General features: G+C 34.2%; 1 protein-coding gene across 2 annotated transcripts in view; it reads left to right on the top strand.

Moving 5' to 3' along the window:
- Window positions 1–12,386, top strand: part of SI (sucrase-isomaltase) — a 102,241-nt gene that overhangs the window by 45,343 nt on the left and 44,512 nt on the right. For both annotated transcript variants that reach the window (XM_024560372.4, XM_045197612.2), the window contains exons 24-27: window positions 895–1,065; window positions 1,913–2,068; window positions 7,536–7,739; window positions 10,994–11,148. In XM_024560372.4, the coding sequence (XP_024416140.2) occupies window positions 895–1,065; window positions 1,913–2,068; window positions 7,536–7,739; window positions 10,994–11,148 (686 nt within the window). The remainder of the gene's footprint in view (window positions 1–894; window positions 1,066–1,912; window positions 2,069–7,535; window positions 7,740–10,993; window positions 11,149–12,386) is intronic.

The raw sequence follows: 12,386 nt of genomic DNA, 5'->3' as shown, positions 1-12,386 counted from the left end.
AAAGGGATGACAGAGCCATTCTCTCAGTGAAAGAGAGGGTCGACCCGTCCCTTGCCTGGACAGGCTTTTATTGGGTTTAATTTGCATAGGAATACAGGGCGTATAAGTAAAGCTCATCATTCATTGTCAGGCAGAAATGATCAAACAGTAGATAACACTCAAAGAACTATGAGGGCTTATTTAGAGTCTGGGTCAGTTAGTTAAAGGGCCATAAAACTTTGGGGAACAAATTCATTTCATGCTTGGACCCTTATCATTTAAATTGAGAGTATTAGCACAGTAGGTTTCATAGGATTTTATGAATCCTTTCTTAGGCCTGATTGCCCTAGGGGACCATCCCTTTCTAGCACAGGGCTGCACCCACCTCCAGCATTGTTTCAGGCTATGTCAAAGCCAAGGGGTGAGGGTCCATCACCCCCTTTTTCTATAGTCCCCCAAGTCCTTCCCTGAGGGCTCTTTCATGAACGTGCCTGTCTTAGGTCATTCCTCCTTTGAGGAATCTTACCCATCACTGGCTAACCTGTCATCCCCCCGGGGCCAAGCAGGGTGAAGTGAAAGGGGGCAGAGGTGGTGCCCCTACAAGGAAGATAAGCGTTGTCTCCTAAGTGGTTTATGGTCCCAAGGTCTTTTTGCTCAGCCTTAGCCATGAGGGGCTACAGTTTCTGAAACCAGGCAGGGCGGTTCCCAACAATCTTTGTAATAAATCTTATGGCATTTGTACAAAAAATCAAAAATAGTTACTAATGAATATATTTACATATACTGCTTGGGTGTGGAGAGCTGGTGGGAATTCAAAGACAGATGATTGCTTCTTTTCCTATTTCACAGCTGCATTGTTATTTCAATTTTGTATCCAAAGACCTACTTAATATATAATATTATATACTCTTTCAGAACAAATTAGATATTGTATGCACACATTCATCCTACCAAGAAGGAACTGCTTTAGCATTTGAGACTATTAAAATCCTTGGGCTCACAGACACTGTTTCAGAAGTTAAAGTGATGGAGAATAATGAACCAATGCAAACTCACTCCAGTTTCACTTACCATGCTTCCAACCAGGTAAATGCAATCTTTTAAAATATTTTAGCTGTCATGTACTCTCACATTTAACATTAAATGTTACATAAGTATTCAGGCTCTTGGTTTTGTGATTATTTTTCTTCATGACATGTCTTTCTTTTTATTCTTCTCCATGTGCTGCCAATAGTCCATTTTTGCTTGTTCCAATTTATATTTACATATCAATAACAAGGAGACTCCTTGCTACTTCTTCCTGCTTAATTTTGTCATTAATAGTAATCATGTATACCTTCCTAGTATTTTTGTTTGTTTGTTTGTTTAGTAGGAGTAACTATCCCATTTAAAGGGAGAGGAAGTTGAGGATAGATAATTTTTCCTAAGATTCATGAGCATTAAATGGCAGAACTGAGAATTGAATTGAACTCATACCTGGATATAAAGATAATGCCTGGTTCGCATAACTCAGTAGATTGGGCGCAGGCCTGTGAACCAAAGGGTTGCTGGCTCGATTTCCAGTTGGGGCACATGCATGGGTTGCAGGCAGGGTCCAGAGTAAAGGATGCATCAGAGGCAACCACACATTGATGTTTCTCTCCCTCTTTCTCTCCCTTCCTTCCCTTCTCTCTAAAAAATAAAATCTTTTTTCAAAAAGATAATGCTTTACATCAATGTTCTACAGTTCCCACAGTTTCCTGTTTTGAAGTTCTAGCCACTCCAGTGGCATGATATATTTTCTCCCCTCTATTCCATTAATTAAGCATTATATTATAAATATTTATGACTTGATTTGAAGGATTGCTATAGTTGCCACCTTTTAAAAATGTTATGTTTTTTTCAATTATACAATGGTCTGAAATATTCTTTAACATTTTCTTTGTCTTCAAAGAGTCTCTTAATTTACAGTCTCATGTTTAACCTTGGAAAAAACTTTACTGTTCAATGGAATCAAGTTTTCTCAGAAAATGAAAAGTTTAATTGTTATCCAGATGTAGAACCTGCAACCCAGAAAAGCTGTGAAGAACGTGGCTGTTTATGGCAAATGGTAATAAGAATTTTAATTATGATTCATTGTATGGCTTTCACATGAGCATTTCAATGTAATCTTTACTTTTAATAATTTTAATTCTATAACATATAAACTAAATTCATCTAGATGAGCATTTGGAATTTGAAATTAGAACTTCTGATGGAAAATTTATCTTTATCTTAATTCCCATACTTAACTTAGTAAATGCCAGACTAAATGGAAGTATAAGTTGCTTTTCAGGCACTTTGTATAATGTAACTTTATTTAATAAAATAGTAGTGCATTTGTTAGCTGTGGTTGACTAGCTTAATTAAGGAAGATATTATGCCAGTAGGGGGCAGTCTTTCAAAAACATTGTCTCAAGTTAAAACTTCTGAAAGTGATTGGTGGGCTATGTCTGTTCCACTAAGAAGTGATAATTTCTGAGGAATTATTTTGATTATCCTTTTGACAAGAGGGTGACAGCAATTGATGGCAGAAGTTTTGACAGGAAGGGATAAGGAAAGAGTCAGTCCCCTCTTGTTATTCTTACATTTCAAATTCTGTGTTTTGGGCATATCACACTAGTTTTTCTCAGCAAAAACATTTATTTTGTATAATCAAGAAATTAAAATCATGTGTTATATGACTGGTGAGAGTCAAGACAAATATGCCAGTTACTTCCCAGATCTGTCTGCATCTATATGAGGAAATATGACAATCTCTCCCACCAGAGAAAAAGTCCCCATTCCTCTCTAATGTTTGGTAAAACAGCCTAATCTTCACCATTAAGAAAGTTTATGGAAGAATTAAAGAACAGAGTGAGGAGGAGAAAGATTTCCTAAATCAATAAAAGCCACATAATGATGTATTTTCCTCATCTTCAATATCTTCTCTTTCAATTGTAGCTCTTTATTCATATTCAAACCCATTCCCTATTTCATTCAGTGCATACTAACTCCTATTATCAAAACAAATCTAAAGATTGGATTGTAAGGCAGAAATTCCTTCTAATAAGAATATGTAAAAAATGTACTTTTCCCAGAACTATTAGTATTTTAACACCTTACACATTCTTAGATCAAGTAAATGAAGGTTAAACACTAGGATATCAGCTACCAGAAATCCATTAAATACGATAATTTAAGGTACAGAAAAACCCCTTACATTTCTATAGATCGTGATATTTATTCATTGATTCATTTAACAAATACTTCTTGAGGCCTACTATATTCTAGGCACTGTTGTAGGTGAATAAAATAAAGAAAACCTGCTTTCCTGATAGAGCTTATATTCTAATGAGAGGACACAAATAATATGGAAAGTATGTACTATGTCAGATAAATATTATGCCAAAAAAAAAAAAAAACCCAGGAAAGGAGAGAAGAATGCCAGCGGTGTAATTTTAATGATTGCACAGGGAAGATTTCTTTGAGAAGGGTGACGTTTGTTAAAAGAGATGGAGGAAAGGAAGGGTGGATAGATAACATTGCAGAAAGAAGAAACATCCACCCGAAGTGCATCTGAAGTAAGAACGTACGTGACATGCGCACAAACAGCGAGGGGGACTATGCTTCAGAAACAGGAGTGAGAGAATGAATAGCAGATGATACAGATTTGTTGAAACAGATAATGGAGGTCAACCACTTAGGCTGTTTTTAGAATTATGATTTTTACTCCAAGATCAAATGATGCTAACGAGTTTTGAACAGACAAATGAAAAGATTAAACTTCCATCTTAATGGAAACATAATGACTTCTGTGTTAAGAATAAACTGTTAGAGGACCAAACGCAGGGAGACCAGGAAAGAGGCCATTGCAAAAATCAAGGGAAAATAGTTTTGGTAGATTGAGCCAGTTGGTAATGATAGAATTTGTAATAACTGATTGATCTTTGTGCATATTTTAAGATAAAGCCAAAAAAGTTTGTTGTTTGTTGAATGTGAATATGAGAGAAGACAAGAGAAGAGTAAAAACAAAATGAAGTTTTAGTTTGAACAACTAGACAAATGAAGTTGATACTAACAGAGATTGGGAAAGCTATGCTAGGGGAAAGCTTGGAGAGGAAGAGTTATGTTTTGGTCAAATTAAGGTGAGAATTCTAATAGAAATCCAACTGCAATTTTTCAGTTGTGAGAGATATTTGAACTAAAGAAATTAGGAATGTCATATCACAGTTAAGGAAGAATTTTGGAGTCAGCTTACATACATTGTTTAAAGTCATATTATGGGGTGACATCATTAAAGAGATGAGCTTAGATAAAAAGGGAAGAGCTCAAACCTAAACCCCAAGTCAGTCCAACATTTACAGTCCAGGAAATGATTAGGAACCAGAAAAGAGATTGAGAAAAATCGCAAAATAATTAAGTTGAAACAAACAAATGTTGGTTCCCGGAAGCCAAGTGAACAAGACATTTCCCAATGGAGAAAGTAATCAGTTGTGCAAATGATGCTCATAAGTCAATAGGATAAGAACCGAAACTGAAATTTGGATTTGGCAGCATGAAAGTCTTTCTTAAATTTTAAAAAGGAAATATTGATAGAGTGCTGGGAGCAAAAAAAAGCCTGGTCTGGGTGAGAATGAAGGCACAGTTTGCAGATAGATGAGTTTGGTGAACTGTTTTTGTTTTGCTCTAAGGAAAGTATACAAAAATGGGTGAGTAGTTGGAGAAATTAGTGAGGTGGCAGTTTTTTTCTTAAAGATGAGAAGAATAAAATTGGTTTATGCCATGGAGCATAATCTATAATGGGTGCAGTATTAATGATGCAGGAGAGAGTTGAGAATTGCAGAAGAAATGTCTTTGTAGGAAAGGAGGCATGGAGCATGGCACCGGATGTACAAATAAAATAGTTCACCTTAGCAGCATGTATCTTGTACTAGGAGGTGAAGAGGTGGGTGGGTGGATGTAGTGTTTCATTTTGATTTCTTTTCGGAATGCTTTCTTTTGCATATTGAAATAACAAGAAAAACCATTGGGTGATAATGATTTGTTGGTGGTTGGGGAAGAAAGGAAAATGTCACCCAGGGCAGTGTGATAGTGAATGAACTAGGGAAATACTAGAACGCTACGTCATTAAAACCCACTCTAATTTTCATGATCATATAAATCTGCATGGATGTGTCTTTCTCAAGCCATATTTAACCACAGAATTGTAGGAATTGAGAAGGTGGAGGACAGTGTTTTCCCAGGATTGTTTTTGCATTTAAATACAAGAAAGCAAGAGAGAGAACTTGGTGTCATGTTACATGGAAATGGATGATTTAGAAAAGAAATAAGCTTGTGAAGGAAGTATAGATGCCAAGGGGCTAAGGATAAATACTGTTTGGATTGTGTGGTTACTCTTGTGGTGGTTACTCTGTACAAGAAGCCTGGGTTTGCCTAATCTGGTGGGAAACCAAACATTTGGAAAAAAACCTTACCTTTTCCTAAAGCTTAATGTCATAAAGTCCTTGATACTTCCTAAATTACTGTTGACTTAGAAAAAAATTCTTACTCAAAACTTCTTAGTACCTCTCTGATTCCTCAAAATCATTCCTGTCTTCACCAAATTTCACGTTTACTTAAAGTTGGCATCATATAACATGTGCTTTGAGGGGTCCTGTTGTTTTACTGTCATCCGGAAATCTCAGATAATGCACACCCATGTTTGTGTCCCAAACTTTTAGGGAAAAAAATCTTCATTTTAATTTTTAATTCTATTTATTTATTTATATGTAGATATGTGTTTTTGTATTATAAAGGAATTTTAACATTTATTTTTTAACATATTATGGTACAAGAAATTTTATGTAACACAGAATTACAAAACACAAGAAGAGATGCAAGGTATAAGAAATTTTATGTACCAGTAATAAATTTATGATATTTACACATCAAAGAAGGCCAAGAACTCTTCATCACTGTCAATATCAGAAGTATTGTCTTCTTCAATTTTACATTTCCCGTATCTTCTGAAGAGTCACTTTCCTCATCCCAGTAAATTTCATAGTCTTTAGTTCCATCCACAGCATTGCTGATGCTGCAATTTTCTCTTTTTTTAACTTTATTTTTTATCTCAGTTTACATTCAACACTTTATTTTATTAGTTTCATGTGTACACCACACCAGATAGACATTCATGTAGGTTACAAAGTATTCCCTCTAATAATTAAAATGTCCACCTGGCACTGTAGATAGTTATTACAGAATTAATTATGTTCCCTGTGCTGTACATTAAATCCCCGTGACTATTTTTTAACTACCAATTAGTACTTCTCAATCCTTTCACCTTTTTAAAAAATTATTTTATTGTTGTTCAATTATAGTTGTCTGCATTTTCTCCCCACCCCTCTACCCCACTCCAGCCAAACCCATCTCCCTCCCCTGCTTCCACCCTCCCCCTTGGTTTTGTCCATGTGTCCTTTATAGTAGTTCCTGAAAACCCTTCTCCCCACCATCCCTTTCCCCCTCCCCTCTGGCTATTGTTAGATTGTTCTTAACTTCAATGTCTCTGGTTATATTTTGTTTGCTTTTTTCTTTTGTTGATTATGTTCCAGCTGTAATTTTTAAGTGATTTCACAACCACTTCCTTCTTGAAACTGTTCCATGATTTTAGGATTCAATCACAAACCTGGGCGATGGATGCTTTCCTGATTCTGCCTGTAGGTGTTAAATCATTACCAGCTGACTGCATCCCCAACATCCACTTTCTTCATTAGGGCCTTAAAGGGCTTGTTTATTGACACATCAAGAGGTTGACGTTGGCTGGTTAGCCCACCAGGTATCACAGCAAGTCCCCTGCGGTTGCTTTTGCACTTTGTGTAACATGGGCTTTGAAGTGATCAAAAACAAGCAAAGATGGGTTTAAGTATGTAATACTTCCCATGTATAATGGGTATCCTTATTGTTCCCTCAAAAATTTGGGCAAAAAAGTGCACATTATACCACTTAAGTAATGTTCTAAATGGTAACTTCTCTACTTCTAAAACATACAGATGTGTGGAGATGAGCAGGCCTGAGTATTACAAAATAAAATAAAACTTATTCAAAGGTACATTTTTAACTTAAATTACTTAGATATTACTTGGATAAACCAAGTTTTTGAAAATGTATCTGTTGAATATTAAGCCTATAGGTTTTTATGTTTCCATAAATTACACAGCAAGATTATTTTCATCACAACTATAGAAATAAGAATGTTGATATTATCAATATTGATAATAATGTTATTGAGTAATATACTTAATTTTTGCAAAAACATACAATCATTTTATTTTCTGAATTAAAAATAGAGATTTGATCTTTCTGCTCTATGTTGGTCAAAATGTAAATATTATAACATTTTAGTACATGGTATCTCAGGTTGCATAATAGATATTTTACATTGTGGCTGCAATTTCATTTTATATTAAACAATAATATCTGTAGATTATACAACATGTGATTAAACATGTCTATCATTATTTTTGTCAAATATTATAATGCTTACTGCTTCTGACAGTAAACATGTATTGCATTTTTAGACTCCTGGATCCAAAGCACCTGACTGTTACTTTCCTAGAAGTGACAACTCTTACTTAGTCACTTCGACTAAGTATTCTTCAACGGGCATAACAGCTGACCTCCAGCTGAATACTGCGAATGTTCAAAGAAAGCGGCCTTCTGAACCCATCTTGACTCTTCGTGTGGACGTGAAATATCACAAAAATGACATGCTGCAGTTTAAGGTATGTTTCATGTAAATAACACCACCACATGACTCATTTGTCAAGATGAGAGATTTTGAATACATTCAGTGCTTAGATCTTTAATGTAATGTTAAGGATTATTAATTGGATTGATATCATTTTTATTTTGTACAAATAAAGCTTTTTTTCTTTACAAAGCTCATAGGTGCACAATAAATAAAGCTTTTCATTTGTGCTAACTTTGTGAATAATTAAACATATAGTGGTAATTTCTTAAAAGATATTTAAATTATGCTACATAGATAAATTACTTTGCATTATGTTGGTAATATTAAAATAAACAAAAAAATTAAACAGGATGCTTACTATTTTCATTACTTTTGCATAGTGATCTAATTTTTTTTTACCAATTAATTAAGGCATGTAAAAGAAATAATCATTTCAATAGTTACACATAGGAATTTTTTTTAATTAAGAGCTCCAAGAATATCCATTAAAAAAAACTGTTAAAATGATAAGATCAGCAAAGTGACTGGATATAAAATAATATTTACAAGAAACATTTCCTGTATACTATATTTCACCATTTAGAAACTGAAATGGTGTTAAATCTCATTAGCAAAATCAAATGGGAAGAATAATCAAATAAATAAAAAATATTAAACATTCATAGAAGTAAATGACTATACAAAATAACTATTAAAATGTGTTGATAGATATTAAATAAGTATAAGAAATTCTAAATAAGACTAAATTTTATAAAGTTAACTCATTTTAGATCAATTGATGCTTTTAAATAATTTCCATTGACATCTCAGTGGAATACATTTTGGGACTTAATAAAATAACCTTTACATTTATCTGGAAAAATAAACATATGACAATGGTGATAGTTAAAATGTACATAAAATAGATAAAATTTACAAAATTAAAACAAGAGAAGTGCAGTTAGAATTACCTGAAAGCCTGTTTTATGTATACAAATATAACATGTAAAGATACATATGCATACATTTAAGATTTAATAAATATAAGCTGCATATTTATCTTACATCTGGCTAACAAAGGTCTTCTCTCAAACCACAGATACAAAGTCATGTATCCAATAGATAAAAGTCTAATTTCCTTTGTAAAAATTTTACATTTCAACATTTATAAACAGTATAAACAATCAGAAAACAAACAATAAATGGATAAATATCTGAGACCTTTATCATAAAAGGCAAGGGATTTCAGCTCATACAAATAAGAAAACATCGAGATTATAAGCAGACATGTAACAGAAGAAATAATACTGAGAAGTAAAAATATTACATACACACTAAAAATCAAAAGAACAAAAGGCAAATTCAAAGAGTGGAAAATCTAAATGTTGAATAATCAGGCAGAAACAGTTCATCCTCATCATCACGGACATAAAGGACAATTAGGAAAAGAAATGCACTTGTGTGACATAAAACAGCATTGGAGCACACATTTGGGTGAGAATATTAATTAGCATTAGTACTCTAATTCTGGAAAACAGTTTACAAATAGATATCAAGGACCTTATAAATGTTAATAATACTCAGACCTGATACTTCACTTCTAGGAAATGTACTGAGAAAAGAAATATATTAATAAACATAAATTAACATTAATATTAGTAAATATTGTAGTAAATAACAGTATTTACTACATAGGACAAAATTATTGAAACAACTTCTGTGTCTAAACAGAAGTGGTAAATACTTTTCTATACCCATATTGAAGCAGGGTGCAGCCAAGAGGAGGGCCCCAAGAAGGGATTTGTAATGGGGTCCAGGACTCGGGGTGTCCAGGAAATATTAGAAAAATGTATATAGGATGTCCTCACCCCCACAGGCCTGAGCCAGGGGGGATGGGACACATGGAATAGGGCCATTCAGAGCTGTTTTGGGTAGCAAGAGCTTTGCAGCTAACCCCTGGCACAGTCATTTAACATATCTATAACTTTTAACTGGTTTCATGGATGTGTTAAGTAGCTGTGGCCATGTTTTGAGCCAGGGGGATGGGACCAAATTCCACCCAGGATGGGACTGGGAAGCAACTCCCCCTGGTTACAGGGCCTGTGTGAGAGCTTGGAGATGATTGGCTCCATGCCATGGGGCCACACCTGCCCAGACTTACTATGGCAGCCCAGTAAAGCTGGAAGAATACGGGGATGCTGGCAGATGTAGCTGACTGTAGGAGGAGTCAGAAATGGGGCTGCAAAGGAAGATGGGCACTGGGATTTAAAACCTAGGCGCAGCAGCCATAGAAGGGGAGGAGGACCACAAGGTTTTGGGGGAGAAGGAGGAGACCACGTGGCTCCAAAGAAAATGGGGAGGAGACCATGCGGCTCTGAAGGAAGGAGTAGACCACGCGGCTCTGAAGTAAATGGGAGAACCACGAGGCTCTGAAGCAAGTAGATAGATAGAGGTCCATGTGGTTCTGAAGTGGGGAAAAGGACCACGCGGTTCTGAAGGAGAGTAGAGAGGACCACGTGGTTTTGGAGTGCTTCTTTTTGCCACGCGGCTTAGGCAGCAGGAGAGACTTTGCAGCCATAGAGGAAGGGGAGAGAGGACTCTTGCTGGTGGGCCATGAGAAGGTGCCACATGGCTTTGGATTAACTGGAGATTGCAGCAGCCACACAGCTGATGGTGCTGGGAGCCTGAATCACGGACTTCTACTTCTTTTCCTGAGACACCGTACCCTGGACTGGGCACAGGGAGAGGGAAGGACTGTGCATCTGTGGGTATTCTAGAGGACTTTAGTATCTTATTGAAGACATTAGGTCATTATTCTAAGTTTGTGCAACTTTTAAATAAACAATTCCTTTCCTTTTCACCAGTCTCTGGCATTGAGAGATGTCTTTCCTCTGGTGGCGGGCATTGCGAACCTAGCAGGTTGGCGTGGGGGAAGGAACCTCCAGAGACAGAAAGGGGGAATCCTTTCTGTAATAATTTATCGTGAACCACCCCCTGCCTTGCTCTGTAACAATATGGGACTATTTAGCCCTAAAAATTGATTTGGAAGATTCCTCATTATATAGAAAAATGAAATTACAAAATATTTTAAAAAGGTAAAATGCAATAGGCAATTTGATCTCATCACCTATTTATGTACGTATATGGGAAATATATATATGCATGCTATAGATACAGAATTAAGAATTATATAAATAAAAAATCTAAATATTCTTGTTTTAATCATTATTTAAATTATTTAATATTTACATACTATGTCACCAAACTAGACCAAAACATTTCTGCTTTTATTATTTCCTGCAATAGATTTATGATCCCCAAAATAAAAGATATGAAGTTCCAGTACCACTAAACATTCCAACTACACCAACAAGTACTTATGAAAATAGACTTTATGATGCTGAGATCAAGGAAAATCCTTTTGGCATCCAGATTCGACGTCGAAGCACAGGCAGAGTTATGTAAGTGATTGAATTATTTGATACGAACAATGCTTTTATTTTAGCCCAAGAGGGGAAAAGTACGTGATTATTCTCACAGACTCACTGTGTTAGAGTATCATCATACTAAAAGTGGTTTTGACCTCCTTTAACATTTTAGCTTAAACAATTAACACATCATAAAACTATCATTAAGGATTGTTAAAATTTCATTTTCACTTTCGATGTGATTTATTTTATTTTTAACTCTCAGACTTATTCTTCTAATCCAGTTGAGAACCAAACCAAAACTCCTCTTGAAAAGCATGATGAATGTTGGCAAAATAAGTAACTGAAAATGTGTTATGTAAATATTTTGTAAGACCTGTTGAAATCAAAGTTCATTAGTTCTGGAACATGACTGACTGAGTTAATACTATTTCTGCCAGGCACTAATATATGCATGTAGGTATTTTTGTTACAGTGAATAAATTAAAAATCTATAGTATATTAAAGGATAATTTTATGTAATTTAGGCTTGTCTTGCTATACTTTTGAACGTGTTGTTCGGATGTTTTCAGGTATTATCATACTGGATACACATAATGAAAAAACCTATGTGCATATTATTTTGAAAAAATTATTATGATTATGTTTTTGTTTCAAAGGATCAGAATTTAAGTTATTTTGTAAAAAATTTCTGGTGCAAAAATATAATTATTGTTATTTAAGAATAGTTATTCTTCAATAAATACCTTTTCAAAATAATTAATATAAAAATTTAAATGTCCCAAAATCTTAGTAATACTTATGTTTTCTTACACTATTAACTCTAATTTTTTCCCTCTTGTTTTGTTCTTGTAAATGACTAGAAAAACAACACATTCTCTATAAAACATTTCTTCTAGAATTTTTTGGTAAACACTGAATTAATAAATACAAAAAGCAAGATAAAAATAAAATAGTTTATTTTAATATTGATTTCTATTTATTATATGATAGAAAAACTGATTATCTCAAAGAAGCAGTAAAATTGATGACTTTTGATTTCTAGAACATATGGGACTTACAGATTATATATTATTAATAACTTCATATTAATTTAAGTTTAAAAGCAATATATGTCTAAATATAAACATAAATAATCATATAATAATGCTGAATATTTGAAATATATGTTAGGTATTCTTTAACTTAGCAAAAAGAAAAATATATTGGAATAATAAAATCTATTTCTAATTGATACCCTGTTAAAAAAAAGTATATAGAGAAAATATTTT

This window comes from Desmodus rotundus, chromosome 2 (assembly GCF_022682495.2).
Source record: "Desmodus rotundus isolate HL8 chromosome 2, HLdesRot8A.1, whole genome shotgun sequence".
Classification (NCBI taxonomy): Eukaryota; Metazoa; Chordata; class Mammalia; order Chiroptera; family Phyllostomidae; genus Desmodus; species Desmodus rotundus.
This window is presented reverse-complemented; position numbering and strand designations above follow the sequence as displayed.